At 39.2% G+C, this 21,724-nt stretch overlaps 1 protein-coding gene across 4 annotated transcripts in view; it reads right to left on the bottom strand.

Annotated features, from left to right (window-relative positions):
• The window catches only part of LANCL1 (LanC like glutathione S-transferase 1), a 53,730-nt gene extending 33,429 nt beyond the window's left edge, over positions 1–20,301 (bottom strand). The window contains exons 1-4 of one of the 4 annotated variants that reach the window (XM_072617473.1): positions 19,897–20,105; positions 19,185–19,281; positions 18,798–19,093; positions 12,117–12,234 (exon numbers count right to left, since the gene is read on the bottom strand). In XM_072617473.1, coding sequence (XP_072473574.1) covers positions 12,117–12,234; positions 18,798–18,821 — 142 coding nt within the window. In that variant the 5' untranslated portion in view covers positions 18,822–19,093; positions 19,185–19,281; positions 19,897–20,105. The other 3 variants (XM_072617472.1, XM_072617469.1, XM_072617471.1) reach the window with 3 other exon arrangements.
• Between the last annotated feature and the right edge of the window lie 1,423 nt (positions 20,302–21,724).

Raw genomic sequence — 21,724 nt, forward strand, 5'->3', positions numbered from 1 at the left:
AAGGATGATGCTGGGAGTGGATGGTAGAGTTAAATGAAGGTTTTGTTTTTTTTTAAGGATGGGAGATATAGGAGTATGTTGTAAACATCAAGAAAGAGACGAGCAGACAGGAAGACTAGAGAGTAGAAAAAGGTTGTGGCAGAGAGTAGGGATAACTGTAGAGGCAATCTCTGTAAGGACAACAGGTGCACAGTCTTTACAAAACACTTCTAGTTTGCATTTCTGTGGTTATTTCTTAACATTCTTCAGTTATTTTATTAAACAGGTCTTGGTGATATAAATCCTTTGTTAGAGTACTATTTCAGCTTTGTAGATGATATACTCGTAGAGTTCTAGTAGTTTGGGCATGGAAATATTCTCTTTCCTTCATGTACCCTAGGAGCAGAATAGTGTTGAGATTACAGGTACTAAAACTGAGGCACGGCAGAAGCACAGTTAACATCCCTGCTACACATAAATGCATAGAACCCCGCGATAATTCTGAATGGTATGAAAGTAGAAAAATCTTCAACAGAGGGAACAGCAGGTTGTGCAAATTTAGGTTTTATAACTTCTGTGTTATAATTGTTCCTCACCTGAAGCTTTTTAAAAGTTCAATAATTATTGCAGAAAGTACACTAGATTTAAAATCCTGAGCTTGAATCCTGTGACTGTTACTAGTGGAGTAACTTTGGACAAGCTAATTTCACTTCTCTGCAGCTCCATTTTTTCAATAAGATGGTAAAGTGGTAGAGGGAAGGGTAAAATTAGACCACCCGTAAGATCCCTTAAAAATCTGAAATCCTATGAACGTAGGATTTGTTCCCTCAGTGCCATATAAATATAAGATAATGAAACTCATCTAGCTAACAGGAAGCTGTCTGACTAGCTTTATGATCACACCTTTTGACTATATATTTTTTTAAGCTAGAAAGGGTCTCAGAGAGTCAACACTCCAGGAAAGTGAGACCCTAATAAGATAAAGTGTCACAGTTAGTGGTAGTGGCAGAACTAGAACCCAAGGCTTCTAGTCTAGTGCCCCCTTCATTTTACTAGGTTGCCTGTATTTTGCAACCCCTCAGAGCTTGTGAATAAGATGCTTTTTAAAGAAAGGTTCTTCAAGTCCACACATTCAGTCCCACATATGTCTCCCTTTTGGGGCAGGTCATATTCTGTTTCTGAGCAATATTCTTCCCCTTCCTGCCCCCCATATTTTCTTTGTATAATGTTCTATCCATAGAAGCACGAAATAATTACCATCAACAGGTTAATACTCCTTCATATTTAGACAGTGATTTGTAGTTTACAAAGTGCATTTCTTACCATAACCCTATGTGGGAGGCAGTTCAAGTATTCTTCCCATTTTACAGACCATAAGAACATATGATCATAGATAGAAAGCTGAAAGGGAACTCGGATGCCATCTACCAACTCTTTCATTTTGCTGATGAGTGGAATGAAGGCCAGGAAGGGGCAGCGGTTTGCCAAGATCACATGGTCTAAACAGCAGATTCTGGACTGAACCTAAGTCCGCTACACGCTAAGCTGCCTTTGTTGCCTGTGTTTGACAAATGAATGACTAGGCTTTCTAGACTTTTGAACAAGTTTAACCCTGGGATGAAAATAGATGTATCGAAATGATCTGTGAGACTTCAATTAAATAATATCAATCTGGGGAGGAACCATCAAGTCTTCTCACTATGTATGGCCTTTCCATTCACATATTTCAGGTCCTGATGCCAGGGAAGGAATGAGAAGACATGGAAGGCATCATATTTTTCCCCCTTGCTTTGATTGTCAAAGGAAAAACTATAAAAGCAATAAACTCAAATATTTATTGAATACTTACTAGTCCAAGTTTTTGCTGGAGAATCATATAAACAGCATAAAAAGACAGGTGTAACCTTGGGCAAGTCACTTAAGCTCCCTGAGCCTTAGCTTCCTCATTTCTAAAAGAAGCCCTCTACTGGTCCTCTCAGATCCATTGTCTGGACCCACAGTGAGAGATTTAAGTGATGTTCGTTAAACTGGTAATTCATGTCTCCCTTTCCCCCACTAGGTGATACACATGATGTCTACCTCTTTGTGTCATTCACTGTGCCTAGAAGAGTGCCTTCACTGAAGTCAATAACTAATCAAGTCACTTTATCTTGTCTGTGTTCTTTGAGTTCAAGCAGTGGTCAAATATGCAAATGAACGGCTTGAAGACAGTTTGTTTAATCCTTCTATCAGCTAAGTCTCATTCAGGTCAATATCTGGTGTCCTGAAGGGCATCAGTAATATCTGTAAAGACTTTATGAATACATAATGCTGAATGTCTCGGGCATCTAACTTCCCTTTCCTTGCTTACCCTTCTATTATTTCTATGTGGATTACTCTAAAATTGGCATTTCTGACTCTGAGTTCTCTCCTAAACTCTAAATAGTGGCTCTCAATCTACGTCTAATAAGCTCCTGTGATTTTGTGGTAGAATACTAATAAGGTGCTGCAAATAAATGTATGTAAGTATTATGATTAATAAATTACAAATATATTTAGAAATGTTACTGAATTCACTGTAGCTTATCATTGTCTATTTCCGTAATAAACAGATACAGTATTACAATTATCATCATCTAAGGATCTGAGAAACTGACGTTAAAAGATGTAAATTCTTCACCCATGATCTTACAAAGGAAGTTCTATACTTTAGGAGAGTAAGAACCACTGATCTATACTCAATTTTAACTATCTCCAGACTTTCTGAGGAGGCAGAAGGGTACTGGATTTGGAATCAGAATATGTGGTTTAAATTCTAGCTCTGCAATTTGACTCTGAGCAAGGCACTTAACCTTCCAACGCCTGTTTTTTCATCTGTAAAATGAGGAAAATACTTGTGCTATATTCAACAGGGCTATTAAAAGAAAAAATGCTATATAAACATTAACTTCACTTGGGTGCTCCACTGGCACCTCTGATTCACAATGGCTAAAATCAAATGTAATTTTATTTCCATAACTATTCCTCTTTCTGACTTCACTTATTCTGCCAATGGTCAGACCTGAAACCTTCCTATTTGACTTCTCTCTCTCATCCTCAAAAGTCTTACATTCAATAAGCCATTCTGTCTCAACAATTATGTTTCAGCAATCTTTTTCATCCCTAACCATCAACCTAGTTCAGACCCTCATTCCCTTCTACCTGAAGAATTTTCATTCCTTTAATACCCTGTCTCCAGGGCCTTCACTACTACCAACAGAGAAATCATTCCAATCAGATGATCATGTCAATAGCATGTTCAATAACATACTTCCTTCACCATTCCCCTCTCCTGATATCTGCCAGTTAAAATCTTACCTGTGTCTTCCATGAAATGGAATCAAATGTCATCAATTTCTACATGAAGCCTTCTGAGATATCACCAAGTCAAAAGTGATCTTCTCTCCTAATGCCTTTTTCAGTACAAAAGAGAATTGTAGCTCAAAAGAAATGTGAGATTGCAAATTTAGAGCAATCTCTTATTCCAAATGTTCATGGACTCTTAGTGCCTGATCTATGGTGGAGCCATCGGTACTCATATTGGTCGCATATTGGACACATCATACTTTGACCCCGATACAGTGTTGTCATTTTGGTCCTTTTCAAGTATGAAGGATAACAGTAACTGTTCATTTCTCATCTTCATGTCATACTCAATGACTCATTTACTTATTTATATTTTGTGTCTTTGTCTTATCTTTCCAACCAGATTATAAACTGATAGTTTGGAAATTTGAGGACCAGGACTATGTCTTTTAGCTATCTTAGCATGTAGTAGAGTGTCTTGTACAGAGATTTTTATTACTAAGCATTCCCTGAATAAATGTACACAGACTTTCAGCATACAACGGTCCATGCAAACACTTTGTCGGTAATAAATTGGTAAAGTTCTTCTTGTCAGCCTCTGGCTGTGGAAATCACTTGGATGCGGTGATTTAGAACACAATGAAGAAAACCAAATATTACCTTACGAAGCAGGCAAAGAACCTCTACTTAACAGAGCACAGAGAAAATAACAATCACCCTCTCTTTCTTGACCCTGGTGTCACAGGCATCTAGCAATTAATGTAAAAGGTTATAATTAGGTGTCAATGAATTCCAAAATGCCCTCCTTTACATTTCCATGTTCTTTATCATATTCACTCACCCCAGCAGCTCTAGAGTGGTAGGTGACAATGAATATGCTTGTTACAAAGTTGAAGGATGTTTGGTTAACTGATAAAGTTTAGCATGAATTACTATCTTTGATGAAGAGCTGCTTACAAAAAGAATCAAATGGCAAAATGAAGTCACTAAGCAGTTTGTTATTCCTTTTAGAGAAGTCTGGGGTATCTAGGTTTTCCAGGAAGAATTAGCACCTCTAATGTGAGGGCTTGCCTCAAGCCCTTTTCTGGGCTGCTCATCCACTTTTGGTGTCCACCTGTTACCCAAGTCTTCCTGTGATTCCAAGAAAGTGTAGCATGTGCAGTGGCCACAACCTGGTAAAAATGTCTCAGTAGATGGGATAAAACAGGTTGAGTGAGAGCAATAGGCCTCAAACCCATCGTGAAGTAAAGGGATGTCTACCCCAAGCATGTGAAGACTTCCCCTGGCAGAACAGGCTTATGAGAACAATTTGTTCCAAAGGCCATTAAGGTGGCTGAAGCAGGTACTGCGGAGCACTTAGAACTTGGTCAGATATTGAAGACACCAAGATCATTCACTGTATCCTGGGCCATCATTTGTCCTGCCGCTAGACTTCAATGAGAGGAAGTGAGGATGATGACTTCACATAACTCTGACTCACTTAAATCTAATTCACATGTAAGTCAAGACATCACTCCAGGGTTTGTCACTGGTCCTCTTAGAAGACAAAGGACAAACAACAGCAGATAAATCTGGTATCAGCAGTGGTTAAGACCCACAGTATAAGGTAGTTGCTCAAAGATTATGTATTTTGCAAAGCAGAAGAATAAATATCTTTTAAGACATAATAATGCTGTGACCCTGTTGGACTACTAACCAACAGTGTTATTTGAAAATATCATCTAATGTTGTTGTTTGTCCATTGTTTTCTAAAAGGACCAGTGACGTGGGCAGTGTATGAATTGGATTTAAGTGAAGCAGTGTTACACACATCTTAGTAGAGCCACAGGTGAGAGCTGGGTAAATAGTTGGACACCAAAGGTAGATGAGCAGTCCTCACACCAGAGGTACTAGTCCTCCCTGAAAACTCCATACACACCATCTCACAGAAAAATCAAATAGTGAAAAAAGAAGTGTATGCCAATTCAACAAACAGTTATTAAGGACCTACTATATGCAAGACAAAAATGAAATAGTTCTTATCCTTAAGTTTACATCCTATTGGGTGAAACAACACGAACAGTGATAAGTAAATCTAAAATGTATTCAAAGTAAAAACAATAAATAATGAAGTAATTTGGGGGAGGGAGGTGAGAGCACTAATAACCAGAGAATCATGATAGACTTCAGTACCTTTTTGCCTATTATCACTCTGGTACCACATTGGGCATGGAGTCAGGAAGGCCTGAGTTCAGCGTGTTAGGAGAAATCTGAGAATGGAAAGATCACTCTTAGGAATGAGAAAAGATGGATATAAAAGATATTGCGAGGCACAAATGAAAGAATGTGGATATGGAAAAAGGAAAGGGACTGATCAAAGTTTATTTTCAGGTTATGACCTGGGGTGACTGGGAAGTAGTGAAACAGACACAGAAAAATTAGAAAAGGAGTAGTTAGGAAGAGGAATAAGCTTTTTGGTATAGCTCAAGAGTTGATTTGAAGATAATAAGAAAGACACCCAAATGGAAAAATCAGCAGAAGATGAAAATATGGTCCTATCATGCTCTTCAAATTCCTCCAAAGTACTTGGAGAATAGCAAAGAGATTTCATAGGCACCACGTGGAAGGATTAAACTGGAAAACAAACATCTTAACTCTACTGCCTGCATATGTCATACGCTGCTAGGTATGGTATCGCACTTCACTGTACCACATTTCTTAAGAGGGGATTTTGGTGAAAAGAGCTGACACTGTTCATTTTCTATATCTCTTATTAGCAGCTGGAAGAGTTACCGACTGATTTCAGACTACTGGGTGATGATTTACATGAGAAGATACTCAACAATCCTTTTTTACATAAGCAATTATGAGAAAAAGCTCCTGTCTTGGCCCAATTAATTTTCTATTCAGCAATCACACTGAATAAATTAACACAGAAGTAAGAAGAAAAAAATTGTACAAAAGTATGCTATCAGATTCCATTTTCTTTGGCTGCAAACCATAGGAATCTTTCCAAGGTTTAATTTTAATCCTAAAAAAACTTTCACCCTGGCCTTTTTAAGACATTGCATCCTTGCTTACCCTTCATGACTTTTACCTGAGCACCTTATTTTGACTCACTATAAAATTTTAAAAACGGATTAGAATTGATTAGAAAGCAGCCTTGAGGTCACATGTGGCCTTCTAGGTCCTTGGGTTCGGCTTTCTGGCAGAGTCCAAGTTTTATAGAAGAAATTCCTTTTATTAAGGGGATTTGTTCTGTGAAGTTTGGATTCAATCAAACAGACACACTTGAGGACCTAGAGGGCCACATGTGGCCTTGAGCCAGCAGGTTCTCCACCCATGTGATGTACACTGATGAAGTTATGCTGATATTGTTTGAACTATCTTATTTTGTCCTTATGACTTTATGTTCTCCATCTGTAAAGTCGAGGACATAAACTCCAAAGAATGGAAATGCAATTGAAATATATCATCACATTTTGGGGTACTCAAATGTTAAAAAATAAAAACAAAGGATAATATCCAGTATTCTGTCAATGGATCTCTCTATTAAGCAATATTTTTCCCACTGACCACTTGAGTGATAACTCACACTGATAATGATTATTTTGTGGTATTACACAATATTAAAGTGCTTTTTGAATCAAAAATTAAATTGTGTTCAGTACTTTTTAGTTTTGTATATTTTATTGATTTCCAGTTCTTTGAAAATCAATAATTATTGCATGGCATGTAAGTTACTTTCTTCACCAGAATAAACAAAATAGCTCATCTCCAACTCGGCAAGAAAACCACTTAAAATTAGCCTTGTTAACTTCCAAAATGGGCATTAGATAATAATGGATTTTTTGCTTATACAAGTCCAACCATCTGGTATTCACTCTCTTGACTTTTCAAAGGATTGGAAGGCAGAAAGCTAGGTATACAGCTTTTATGTGGCACCGAAATTAACTGTGGGAGATAATAAAATGCCAGTTATGTAAACGTGCCAAACTTATGGAAAAAGAAGTATGTTTGAAGCCTATAAAAAAATCTTTAATCACTTTATTACATCCTCTGCTTCTTTTCCAAAAAGGCAAGAAGATGCTGAATGTGAAAACTCAGCCTTAAAGTAAAAATTTCAAGATTTTTTCCCCTGGTTTTTAAAAATTAGTATTTAGGAATGATTCTACACCAACATCACTAGAGACAGTAGTGAGTGGAGGAGTTTTTTGAAGTTTACTTCACACAGCATAGTGAATAACATGAACTTCTACGTATTCTGCTGAAAAAATCTAAACTAAATCTTTAGATGAAATCCAAAATATGGAGTAAGACTAAATGGAGCTAATATTTTTTTGAATATGAAACATTTCTTTTTACCACTGCCTAAATAAAATGAACATTCAGCTCTGGCCTTTATCTTCATCCCTGAAACTTCTCAGAGAACCCAATGTTAGTGTGTGATCTAGGCATCCTACCTCTGGCTTCATTCGAGGGCCGTCTGCAGTGCTACTGAGGCCATTTCCAGATCAGATCCACCTTAAATTGCCAGCTCCTCCCTCCTGACTAGACACTCCCAGGCCACACCTTTGCCTGCTTCTGCCTCCAGACCACACTCTCCCAGGCCACACTTTTGCCTGCCCCTGCCTCCTGACTACTCTCCCAAGCCATTCCTTTGCCTGCTCATGCCTGCTACATGTTGTGCCCCCTGGGCCTTATAGCATCACAACCTGCCACAGCTTGGACCTCAAAGGAGGATTTTGAGCACATGAATCACTTGCTTCCTCAACAGACTCTCTTCATTTACTGATAATCTACTTGACCTCATTTCATAATGGATGGTATACTTCAGGGCGGTCATTGGTGTTGTGTAGCCTGAGGGCACATGCAGTGTAAAGTGTGCATGCTTTGTATTTAGAACCAAGGCTGAAGTGAAGGTGTCTGATGTAACATGGGCAAACGCTGCCAGAAACATCTCAGATTCATTATATGTTTGATTTTTAATTAATTTTTGGTTGTTGTGCATTCAGAAACCTTTTGTTGCCCAATTTTTTGTGATCCTGTATGGGATCGTGACCCACAGTTTAAGAAGCACTGGTATATTTCCATCTTACCTGACTATCCCCCTTCAGTGATTCTGAACTCCTGGCTATCACCATACAAAGTCCATCCCACATCCCCTGCCTGCTCTTACTCCCATCACCCCTTGAATGTCTATTTAACACCTCCAATCCCAACCTCTCCCCCTCACCAACCTCGACTTCATATCTACCTACTCCTTCCACTGTGCTCTTTGGAATGTCTGTTACAAAATTAACGAACTTACTTTCGTCTTAAACCTTTTTTTTTCTATTCCCTCAATCCTCTGGTTCTGGCTGAAACTTAGCTCCCTCCTGATAATAATGCATCCCTGGACAATCTTCCAGCACTGGCTGTGCATGCATTCATACTCACCAATTCACTAGGTGCAGTGGAACATGTCTGGCTCTCCATGACCATTTCTAGACTCTCTCACTACCACCAGCACTGAGAAAACTCAGCTCCTTTGAGGTTATTAAATATGAATTTATTTTCTAATCAAGATTCTTGTAGCTGGTATCTACCGATAGCGAGGACAGTCTTCCTCCTTCCTCAATTAAGTTCAATGCCAGGTTCAGTCTTTCTTTCCACCCCAATTTCTGTCCTCACACAATGGACTTCAAAATTCATACTTTAATCCCTACTCCCTCAAAGACCTTAGCTTCCTACTTCCTCCCATCATCCACTTCATCACCCTACCTTCAGACAAACATGGTCATACCCTTATTCTTGTCATTACTCATAACCGTTCCACCTCCATGTTCTTGAATCCTGAAGTTTCTTTAGGTGGTTATAATATTTTATCATCTTATCTCTTCCTTTCTTATGACCTCTAATTCTGTACTTTGCCTTCACTGTGACCTTCAATCTTCTGACTTTTTGTTTCTAGGCCATCACTTCTGTAATGCTATGCTCTTCTCTTTTTTGTTAGATAGAGACTCCTTAGATACAAGTAGGCATTGCACAGGAAAAGGAAGTATAGATGAATTATGATCTGTATCTTCAAAGAATACCCTATGCTTTTGTCATTAAAGATACAGTGGAGTATTTCTTTTCAGTGAATGTTTTCAGATACTGAACAGGATGCTAAATTAGCACCTTAGGTTTAGAGCATGAGCAAGGACTTTACCATTACAAAAAAAAGGTATACTGCAATGCCTTGTAGGTTTCATGTTGCGTATTACTAACAGCCATGTGCTTGTAAGATTAAAAATTAAAATCAGCCTCAGTAATAATGTAACCTCAGAAAAGGAGATGGGACAATTATTTATCAAGAATAAGTAACATGGACAATAAGTGGCACACAAGATAGAAAAGGACTAATAAGATTTCTAACAAGACAAAATGTACCAGTAATTGAATAAGCAATATTAGGTACATAATTTACTTACATATTTAGAGTATAATTAAATACTGCTGTGAATGCTTTTGTTATAAAATCAGTTCTAGGTAATAATTTTGTATGATTAGTAAGATTATCTTCTTATAAGTATAAGATACTTAGTAACATTGTCTAGGATAGTAAGTGGCAAGTTTCAGTTGTTTGTACAAATTTAGGTTGTACGCAGGTACTGCAAAGCATTTTACTTTTCTAAACAATAGAAATTATTAGACTACTTGCCTCAAAATAATAAAACAAATTTATCTAGATGATGCTATTGACAATATGAAGCACCAATACCCAGCAATAAAAATCATATTCAAATGTTTAGTGTAACAATTTACTTCATATTGTTGTTATTTAAGCGGCAATACATGCTATAGCTGTTTGGGAAGATGAAGTAAACTTGCCATATAGAGGAGATATCGTACGGGCAAAACTGAGGTGAATCTAAAAGCCCAATCTTGCCAAGAAGCCTCTCCTAACCTGACACAAAATCACTTCTCAGTTTCTATGACAATTCAAACTTTGGTTTCAAGAAGGCTTTTGTGAAAATGACAAACCACTTATCAACAGCTGAAATAAAAGCTCCATCTTCTACTTGGGTGCTCTTAACCATGAGAAGCTAGTACCTTGGATTCCACCTGAACTGGTGATTGACAAGTGAAAGTTATTTGTTATAAACCCTTAAATTCACCTAGCCACCCTTCACATCTTTTTCAAGGTTTTCTTCTTTCTGGGAATGGAACAGCTACATAAATGTTAGATATGTTAGGAACAGAATTAAAAATCTGGGCTTCGTTTATTGCTTTAACTATCAAGAGAAAAACTACCATAAATTTCACTCACATAGCCAGTATTTGTCAGAAATAAGACTTAAAACCATGTTTTCCTAACTCCACAGCTAGGCTTTTTCCCTCTATGTCACTCTGTGTCTTTCACCAAGTATGAGTTATTCTAAAAAAGAAATCTTCTCTATGCTTAAACTAAATTCCAAATACTGAAAAAGCCTATTTTCTCTTTTTCTATTTTCAGAGGAAAAGGAAAATATGAGGTCACTCAGAAGGGGTATTTTTCAAGACTATTAAGTTTCTTTTCAGACTTCTTCCTCTAGGCAAAATCTCAGTACTTTTACTTTCTCACATTGGTTCACTGCATAACCCTTGAGTGATCTTTGTAAATTTCCTTCCAGAGTTTTCTAAATTGTCAGAGACTTAAGAATGGTTAGAAGTAAGTGTGATTAGCATTAAGTACAATGGAAAGATTAACTTACAGAACCTCAGTAAAGGTCATTTAAATGGAAAATCTTTCATATTCATTAATAGGTCCAAATACCCTGCCTGGGTCACATGAGCCTGTGATAGAAGGAGTTTGCTGAATGGGTGGAACACGAAGAGGTGGAGCTGGAGCATAGATGAGAGCAAGTTGGTCAGCAAAGCAGTCAGTTAGGAAGGCTGCTGGCTAGTGTGAGTGGGAGGGCCTGCTTGTGATTTTGTTTAAGGGAGCTGGTTTGTGGCTTGGAGCTGGTGTTCTCCTCTGCATTGTTACTGTGGACAGATGTCTTTGTTATGGATTTGGCTTTCTGGTGTCTGAATGCATGTTTTGGTTCTGTCTTCCACGTGGAGAGACTGTGGTATTTCGTGATTCAGAATTGGGCCAGGATATTCATGGCTGCCGTAGGCACATCCTCTATAGGTTCAACTAATAAGATACCACTGAGTTCTTTTAACTGTATTTCCATGTGTCTTACCACTCCCATATTTTGTAGCTAAGTGTACTCTTAGGCCAAGTGTCCTTACCACAATTAATCTTTGCTTATTAGCTGACTTTTCATGGTAATTTTGAATCCTAATTCCTTTCTGCATCAGGTTATTCCAAAGTGGCTGTCATCTGTGAAATTAAAGAGCATGCTTTCTCTACAATTAATGACAATATCAAATGTAGAGAGGTTACAACTGATTAGCTTGCCATAGTGAAATGAACACTAGATTTGGATATGAAGACCTAGGTTTGATTCCTGCCTGGTATTTCCTAGCTATGTGACCATGGGCAAATGATTCAACCTCAGTAAGCCTCACTAATCTTTTTAAAATGGATAAGACTTCCACTGACCGTAATACATGACTGTTGAGAGGAAGGTGCTTTGTAAACTTTAAAGCATTCTATAAATGTTTATGATTTTTATCATTATTGTCCACAAATGCATTTCCAAACAAAAGTGATAATTCTTTTAGGCTCTGCTCACCAGAATGATAATGATTTGCTAGTAAAATTCCTTTCAAAGAAAAGGTAGTAAGAAGTAAACTAGTGGTTTATTTAACTTGACAGTAATGATTAGCAAATATTTTTGTTTTCATGTAAAAGACAGCTCCTTGTAAGATCTTCATACCTGCCCATCCAGTATAGGTGGTGGAGTCCCGACGGTCGGCCGATTTTAGGCCCATTTCCATCTGCTGAAGAAGCTCTCGAATCTTATTGTTTATACGTTGTGAGAACTCAGGAGTAAGCTGTAAATATTTAAAAAGGCAAAAATACACATGTGATAAAACACAGGATATTTGACTCTCCTGGCAATGTATTAGGCTGAATGTCAGGCTTGGATTCTAAGACCTGAGTTCAAATCTGTCTCCACTGTTGACTAACTGTGCAACTTTGGGGAAGTCCCTTAACTTTCCTTTGCTTCTGTTTGACCTATTTGTAAAATGGAGATAATGCATTTACCTTGAAGGATGATTATGAGGATCAAGTAAGATAATATGTATAAACCTTAAGATGGTATATAAATATCTATTCCCATTAGAATGTAAGCTCTTTCAAAGTAAGGATTATTTCATTTTATTTGTATCCCCAGAGTCTAGTGAAAGTGCCTGGCCTATAGTGGGCACTTAAAGAGAACTTTTCCCAAATAAACAGGCTGGCATTTGATTTTCCTGTAGGAGCACATTTTTCTGCTTGTCCAAGCCATCTAATTGTCTGTTAAATTACTCAAGAGTTCCATTACTGCTAGCCATTCTAGGTGCGCCTTGCTGACATAACATTTTTAAACCTTCCTAAAAAGTTCCAGGTGCATAATAATAATAAAACATGTTTTCATAAAATATGTACTCATTGAGAGCAGGGCCTGCGTTTTTGCTATTTTTCTGTATCCCCAGAACTTAGTGAAGTGCGTGGCACGTAAGCTCTTCATAAATGCTGGTTGCTGATGACAATAGCACTTCACAATTTATAAAGTACTGTCCTTTCAAGAACTCTTGCCAGGGAGAATTCAAGTCTCAGTAACCCTATTTTACAGATGATGAAACAAAGGCTCAGAGAAGGTGCCACTTGTCCATGTAACCAAGGTGACACTGTCAGTAAATGTTAAAGCTGGGATTCTTCTAAGCATGTTACTCTCTACCACATCATGCTCTCAGTACTGAGTCATGGACAATGCTCCTTTGTTTCTAATTTAATTCAATAGAACAAACGTTTCTAAGATTAAGTAAACCAAACAAAAAGTGAATGATAAAATAATAAAATAAATAAAATTTCCAGAAAATGGGAATACTTTACAGCTTAATTTTCCATGTATTATCTTCCCTATTTCTACAGTCTGTTAAACGATTAAGTTACAATGAGTTTAAAAACTGAAGCATTAGAGGACATTAACTGTGGTTTTTCAAGCTGTTATGTTTTATTAGAGAAATAGTGACATTATTATTTCCCCTAAAGGTACATTTTAACTACTTTTGTTATTAAAAAAACTTGCTAAGAATAGTATGGCAGACCAAGGTAAAATAAACCACTGATCTCCTTTAAATTTCAAGTTCCAGTGCCGTACAACTACTAGTTACACACACCTAAATCGTGTTTTTGTTGCACTCTTCACATTTCAATGAAGTGATTATCCAATGCTACATTTCACTAAGATAAGAAATATCCTTTAAGTTTCTATCAGGCCAGAAGCCTTAAGAATATTACATATTTATTGAGATGAAATATACTTAAGCAGTTACATAAAGTCTATGAGAGTATATACTGATGAGTACATGTAATCTCATCAACCTATTCAACATACACAATATCATCCTCACTTTACTTCAAGAAAAAGAAAGACAGGATGGGGGTGTTTCAGTTAGAGAAATATGTTTTCTGCCTGGCCTATAATGTATAATAAAGTGATTCTATGATATAGAATAGTATTCATTTGTAGCAAGTCACTAAAGAATTAATATTGTGGAAATAAATGACCTGAAGAAACTCTCAAAGTCTAGCTTAAGAGTCAATAAGGAAGAATATCTCTTTTTAGATACATTCCACTATTTATGTGCCTAAAGTGAAATTTGGGAGTTAACATACTTAAGAGGGCAGATCTCTGGTGTCTGATACCCTGTGTTTTAATGTTTTTGGAACTGTTTCTGCCTGTTTGATTTTGTTTTCTGGGCCCTGTCAGGAAAAGTGTGTTATATGATAAATTGTGATTATTATTTTGGGTCTGCGGAATTTGGCTTAGATTTAGGACAACAGCAATGTACTCTATTACTTTTTTTTTAAAGAAAGAGAAAAAAATTGTCAGGGGCTTAGAACTATGCTATTTTCATGAAATACTAGAAGTAAAGCAAGGTAAAAATGGAAAGAAATGATAGTACAGTGTAAAATTAAATAGCTACAATCAAAGGATGTTCCTCCTTAGAAGCATTTTACATATAAGACAACCTGGGATGTGAGTTACCATTTTGCTGTTATAGCACACCCTGAATCCTCAGGGCCTTCAGTGTTCAGGTTCCGGCATGAAGTAACGTCCTATAAGCAATGTTTTAATAGCTTTATGGAACAAGTCAGGACTTATTTTTGTGGTGTCTCAATACACAGTTAGCCTAGATTCAGAGCTAGCTGCTAAATGTAGCTAAGAGATTTCAAGAAGATTGCAGACACCTTCTCACTGCCGTGACATTTAAAGACTAAAATCCAACCTCATTTCTCTAATCACAATTACTGTCCTTTCCTTTTCTGCACCACAAAATTACAAATAATTTTAATTAATTCAAGGGTCCTCAAAGACCTTCTAGTTCCAACTTGTACTTAAAAATGTATAGCCTCTCTAAAATTGCTGACTGAAGTTGTCAGCCACCACCTTAAGATATTCATTGAGGGAGATTGTCCAGTTATCACCTCTGAAGCATCCTACTCTACTTTTAACAGCTCAGAGTATTATCAAGTTTCTCCTTTTATCTGGCTTAACTCTTTGCAACTTCTAACCTATACTCTTAGTCTGGCCCTCTAGTGCAAAACAAACAACTCCAATCTCATTTCTACACGAAAGTCCCTTCAAATCCTTGAAAACCCTCTTAAGGTTAGATTTTTTGGCTAGACATCTTGAGTTCTGCCAACATTTCCTTATCTGAAATGGACTCCGGAGTTCCTTCACCAGCATGGCCACCAAATACTAAGAATCCATTTTAGGTGTTGTAGTTGATAGGACTTGAAAAGATCTCCTAAATGAGATAAGATCTTAGTTGAATACTGCAGGAAATCAAGGAAGTTAGGAGGCAGAGGAGAAGGGGCAGAGCATATAAAGAATGAAGAATAGTGAAAAAACTTTAAATTCAGAGATGAGTGTCAGGTATGAGAAAGACAAGTTGGTGCTGTTAATTAGATTACAGAGGTTGAGGAGGGAAGTAAAGTGTCAGATAACTGGAAAGGCAGGAAGAGGGGCTAGGTTGTGAAGGGCTTGGAAAAAAATGGAGACATTCTACTTGATCCTGTAGGCAACAGAGCTACTAGAGTTTACTGTGTATGGAGGTGTGAAGAGGAGGGAGCTCAGTAACATGGGCTAATCTGATCCTTAAGTGCATTCGAATGGAAAGAGAATTGAAGCGGACACCAAACAGAAGGATGTTGCAATAATTTAGGAGAGGTGAGGAGGATCTTACCGAGATGTGAAGGCAGAAATGACAAAATCTGACAACATTTTAGATATATGTTGTGAGTGTAAGTAAAGAGATGAGGAACACAGAGGTTATGAGCCTGAGTGACTGAGAAGATGGTAGTCCCCTCCATAGTATCAGTTAAGTTAGGAAGAAGAAAGAGTGTTGGGGGAAAAGATATGAGTTTTCTTTCAGACATATTGAGTCTGAGATGCTGGGAGATGTCTAGTTCTAGAAGCCCAAAAAGCAGTTAATAATGTGGGTCTTGAGTTCAGGAGAGAGACTAATATATATAGATCTGGGAGTCACAGGGATAATCTTGCATGAGATGATGAGATTATCAAGCAAGATGGTATAGAAGGAGAAGAGGACACAGTATAGAGCTTTGAGTGACCACTTACAATGAGGAGGAGAGATTTGGATGGAGATCCAACAAAGGAGACTAAGAAAGAGAAATCAAATAGATATAGGAAGAAGGAAAGAATAATGTTCCGAAAACCTAGTGAGGAGAGAATATACAGAAGAGGAGGGTTGACAATATCAAAGGCTATCAAAGATCAAGAATAAAGATTGAGAAAGTAATTTGATTTGGCAATTAAGAGATCATTAGTAACTTTGGAGGCATAGGGAACAGACTCAGGTAGGGAGGTATGGGGTGGTCCAATGGAAATCTCTTTTGCCTAATAGAGTGAGACATGACAAAGAGATCTCCATTGAATCACCCCATACCTCCCTACCTCAGTTACCTTTAGAGATGATATTTATTGCACCCATGTATGTGTTTTAATAAAAGGCACCAAAAGTCCTACAATGTTAACTTGACAAGCTACGTGATCTATAAGGTTTTTGGAGATCAATAAATTCTAATGTTATATGGTATTGGGATATATGTTTATTATACTCAGGAGTAACTGATAAAATTCAGTTTTTTTAAAATTAGGTTTTTTAAAGAACAAATTCCCCCAAGTAAATATGCTTTTGGATTAGTTTCTTAAAACTGGTTATTCTTAAAAGCACTTTAAGGTATTAACATATATACATACTATTAATTCCCCATACATTTTCAATTTTCATTTTTGTATGATTTTAGAGCAAATTAAAGCAGCCCATAAAGTACCTACACATTTAGCTAATCAACTTCTTTATCAACGAGTAGGGAGGTGTTACAGAAGACTGAAGGACAAGGAAGAACGTTTAAGCCTTTAACTCAAATTTCAGGTCAACCCAAAGAATTAGATTTTCAGTCTTAATCCCCAACAATTAACAAAAGTCACATCAGGCCTGTATCAGTTCCTTGGGAGCAAAGACTGTCTTTTACCTTTCTTTATATCCCTCTAAGTGTAGTTCAGTGCCTGAAATGTGAGAGGTGCTTAACTGTGTTTTCATCAGAATATCAACTTGAAATAATGCCCAATCATAAAAATGGAAGCTGTGGGAGTTATCAAAAACAATCAAACTCTCAATTGTCATTAAAAAACAAACCACCACCACTACCTTCTTCAAACCTGAGAGGTGACAAAAGACAGAGAATGAAGGGCAGATGGGGGCAGGGGAGGGATTAAGGGAGAGGTCTCTTAGAATAAAAAACACCTGGGTTCAAGTCTTGCCTTTGACATATATAAGATGAGGAGACCAAGAGCAAGGCTAAAACTATAAATTGTTGAATTGCTGGGAGAGGTTCCAACAGGAAGAAAATTAAAGGTCCAGACTTCCCCAGAGAAAAATCCTCCATATATATATAAAGCAAATGACAAATCCATCTATTCTTATATAAATTAGGGCCGCAAACCTTTTGGAATGAAAAAAAAGTGTTTTTTTCATTTTTTTTTTCTTTTGAGGCAGCTAGGTGGTACACAGAGTTCTGGATTTGGAGACAGGAAGACATGAATTCAAATCCCACTGTACACACTTTTACTAGTTGTGATCGTGGATAAGAAAAGGGAAGAAGCATTTATTAAATCCATACCATGTAAGTAAGTATCAGGCACCATGCTAAGTGCTTTACAAATCTCACCTGATCCCAACAACAATAGAGGACAGGTGCTATTACGATCTTGAGGCCCATCATTTACTATGCTTACTGAGTGACTGAAGGGTACTCATGGGGCCAGGGGCAGGTTAAGTAACTTGTCTAGTCACATGCTACAGAATATCTGAGGCCATTGTCTGAACTCAGGGTTTCCTGACTACTCCCACTGCACAAGACATTGTTCAACAAAGCTGCCTTAATTGTCACTTAACCTCTCTACCTCAGTTTCCTGAACTGTAAAACAGGAATAATAACAGCACCTACCTCCCAGGACGGTTGTAAAAAGGAAAGGGGATATTATTTGTGTTGACCTGAAAACTTGTTGAAGAAAAGGCAACATGGCTAAATGCATACATTTTATGATTTTATTAATTAATTGATCAATTCCCCATAAAGAAAACAGTTACATAATGCATTATGGAGCCAGAAATGTTCTGGCTACCCAGTGCAGAAATCTTCTGGCTTATATACATTTTGCCACGAGGAGGAAACTCTCTTAACTAAGCAAATCATAAATTCAGTAAGACAAGACAATTAACAAAGCAATGTCAATCAAATGTTGGGATTCCAAGCTGGGTAAACATATGTCTAGGTGACAAGGAAGGAAGGAAATCCCACCACTAGTGAGTGGCAGGCTTCCTGCCCTAAACAGATAACTGACGCAGGAAGGGGCAAACAACGTTCAATAGAAATTATGACCCAAGATGTCTATATTCTCTTTACCACTAACATGCCACAACATAGTATGTGTCTATAGATAATAAGATACAAAGGAAAGACCCATTATTCAAGATATGTCATAGGTTAAAGGTCTCCAAGGAATGCAGAGTCAGCCTTGGTTGGCTTTTGCTGACATAGGAAGAGGCACTCTCTGAGTTTGCTTCAGAGAGAACAAAGAGATTATTCCAAAATTTTATATTAAACATTATCATTTGTAATGTGCATAGCACAGTGCCCGGCACATAGTAGGACCTTAATAAATTTCCTTTCCTCCACCATGATTGTAACGCTCTCCCAATCAGACTGTTGAGATTCCTGGTTTCCTTTAAATTAAAACTAAAGCCTTTCCCAATCCTCTTGTTTCTAGGGCTTCCCATCTCTTGATTATTTCCTATTTATCTTGTATGTAGCTTACGTGAACACGGATAGTTGTTTGCATGTTGTCTCCCTCGTTGGACTGTGAACTCTTTGAGGGCAGGGGCTGTCTTTGGCCTTTTGTTTTAATCTCCAGCACTCAGCACAGAGCCTGGCACATAGCAGGTTATAAATAAGTGTTTACTGATCGACGTTATTTCCTCTAATAGATGTGAGCTCCTTGAGGGCAGGGGCTGTCTTTCGCCTCTGCACTAAGCACTTAATACATGCTTTGATGGATCCTTTTCTCTTTCCTTTAATTTACCAGCAGGAAAATCTAACAGCGGAGCCGAGGCCCTGGAGGGGGAATGGGGGGAAAGGGGCGGGACATGAATGACATCCCCACCCCCACTGCATCCTCCCCGCCCCCCCAAAATCAAAAACTCACCCTCCCTGAAGTGTCAAAGAATCCCGACGTCTGGGATTTGCTATAATCTTGATAGGGGTTGGTGAAGGCCCTTTCGGTCATGATGCCGGCTGCGAACCTGTAAAACACGGGGGAGAGAGAGCTCCGGAGCGGGTCGAGGCCGGGGGGCGGGACGGGCTGAGGCCGGGGGGGCGGGCCAGGGCCCGGGGGCGGCGGCCCGCACGCTCAGTCAGCCCTGCACGCTCTGGCAGGCATCGCCGCGTGGGGCATCTCCCAGGACGGGCCTCGCCCGCAACCCACGGGCCTCCTCAACACCCGCACCCGGAACGAACCCAGACTCTCTTCCCGCACCCTTCCCTGCGCCTTCTTTCCCTCCCCCGTCCCCGTAGATCCTTTTTTTCTTTTTGTTTCCGAATAAAGAAAAAGACGAAGCACCTAACCCCCTCACCTGTAGCCTCCGACAGTAACAACAGAAGCCTTCTCCCCACGCCCACTTCTTGCCCTCTCGGGCCAATGGGAGCGTCCGCCCGCCCTGGAGGGACCCGCCCTCTGGTTGTCAGTTTGTTAAAGAGATAGGAGGCTTCTTCCGAGTCTGGCGGGGAGAAGGGTCTCCAACCGCCTCGTCTCCTCAGACGTTGGGATGGCCCCTCCCGCGCTTCATCGTTCGTCTGTTTCTCCCCGCCCCCCCCGCCCTACCCCCGACCCTGCCCGCACGCACAATGGCCCTGCCCACCTCGGGGCGGGAGATTGCGTGCTCTTTGTTATCGCGAGACCTCGGCCCTGGCTGCGCGCGGCGCTGACAGCTCTTCCCCCAGCTCCCACACTGGAGTTTGCCTGCCGGGTGAGAGGTTTCCTTCGATGCTGTCGTTTCCCAACCCTCCCCGCCTGGCTCGGCAGGATCTCGCGAGGCCTCGATACCTCCCACCGGGGAAATCCCTCCCACGCGAGGTTGTTAGCGTCTGTTTACTAAGCGTGGAGGAGACCCGTCTACTGCCCCTAGCAGTTATTATTAAGCGCCTACTGTATGCCACGCACTGGGCACGAGGAGGGACCTTCATTTCTCTCCTCTCTTCCCCCCTTCACTTCCTGGCCCAGGCCCCCCGCGAGCCTCACCTGGTGCCCATTAGCCCCATGGTTCGGCCCCGGGAGGCAGTCCGGCTGATTGAGACTCTGAAATGGAGCCTTGGGCTCGGCGTCGTTCTCCGCCCGGCCCAGAGCCTGAGGAGCAGCCGCATCTGGGCCTCGGCCTTCCGGACCGCCGAAGTGGAACTGCCTGTGGAGGTGACCTGGGCCGCCCTAAGGAGAGGTCTGGCCCGGGGCCGCGGGCTGCTCAGCTTTCCCCCCACCCGCCTAAGGACCGTCCTCCGCACCATTCTAGGCAGGGAGTACGGCCGGTGGAAGTGCTTAGAGTCGGGAGAAGGAGTGGCTTGTGAGATCAGCCGAGCACTGGAAGGTTGTAAGGCTTAAGAAAACTGGAAGGACTTGCGTTTTATTTTGGAGGTGCTAGGGAGTCAGAGTTTATTGAGTAGGAGAAGGAAGTATAATTATAACTAACATTTATATGATGTTTTTATAAACCTCTCATAGGGTCCTCACAACAGTCCTGGGATGCCCTCATTTTACAGGGGAAGAAACAGGAACTGACAGTTTAAGTACCATGTCCAGGGTCACACAGGTCACAGCAAGGCAGGATGTGAAGTCAGGTCTTTGTGATTCCAAGTACAGTACCCTGGAACCTGCCCAGCTTTTAAGTCACTTGCTCACTAGCCCAAGATCTCATAGCTGCTAAACAAAGCTATTGTGAACTGTAGAAAATGAAAGAGTGCGTGTGGGAAAAGAAACTTTGTCACTGGACAAGTTGTTTTCAGGGAATGCATCAGGGATTCAATGGGTATTTTATTAAATATCAGTAAAATACCAAATGACGTTAAAGACCAATTTTATGACAATATAAATGAAAGCAAAAATGAAAAATATTAAACATTTAAAAAAATCGTTAAACATTCTCTACAAGCATCCCACATCTTAATCATAAGAAAGAATATGATGTTTAAGTGCATCCCATACTTAATAGAGAGAAGAGGAGAGAGAGTGGTATAACATAAATAGCTTCAGTGGAATGAGAAAGGGATGAGAGATAAAAGAATGTGTTTATAGAATGATGGCAAATTTAAAGAAAATGTCAAGAAGAGTGATGAGATCCATCAAAAGTAAATCAATAATTTGGAATATCGTAGAACTAATAGAATAGTTGAATAATAGCAGAAAATTTTAACATTCCCATTGCATGTAATGAATTGTAGCATAATATCTAGTTAAGAATCTAGTGGGAACTTAAGATAAAAAGTAACCTCTCAGATTAGTTAGGATATAAATAAATAGCTCACATATAGGTGTACATACATCCAAGTGTATGTACATATATGTGTACATATGTAATTATTATAAAATTTTAACATTTGTAAATCACTTTTAATTTTCCTCATATAGAACTGATGGAAGGAACAAGAGTTGTTTAGCCTGAGAAAAGCCTTATGGTGATGTGATAGCTACATTTAAAG

The sequence above is a fragment of the Notamacropus eugenii genome, chromosome 6 (assembly GCF_028372415.1).
Source record: "Notamacropus eugenii isolate mMacEug1 chromosome 6, mMacEug1.pri_v2, whole genome shotgun sequence".
Taxonomy (NCBI): Eukaryota; Metazoa; Chordata; class Mammalia; order Diprotodontia; family Macropodidae; genus Notamacropus; species Notamacropus eugenii.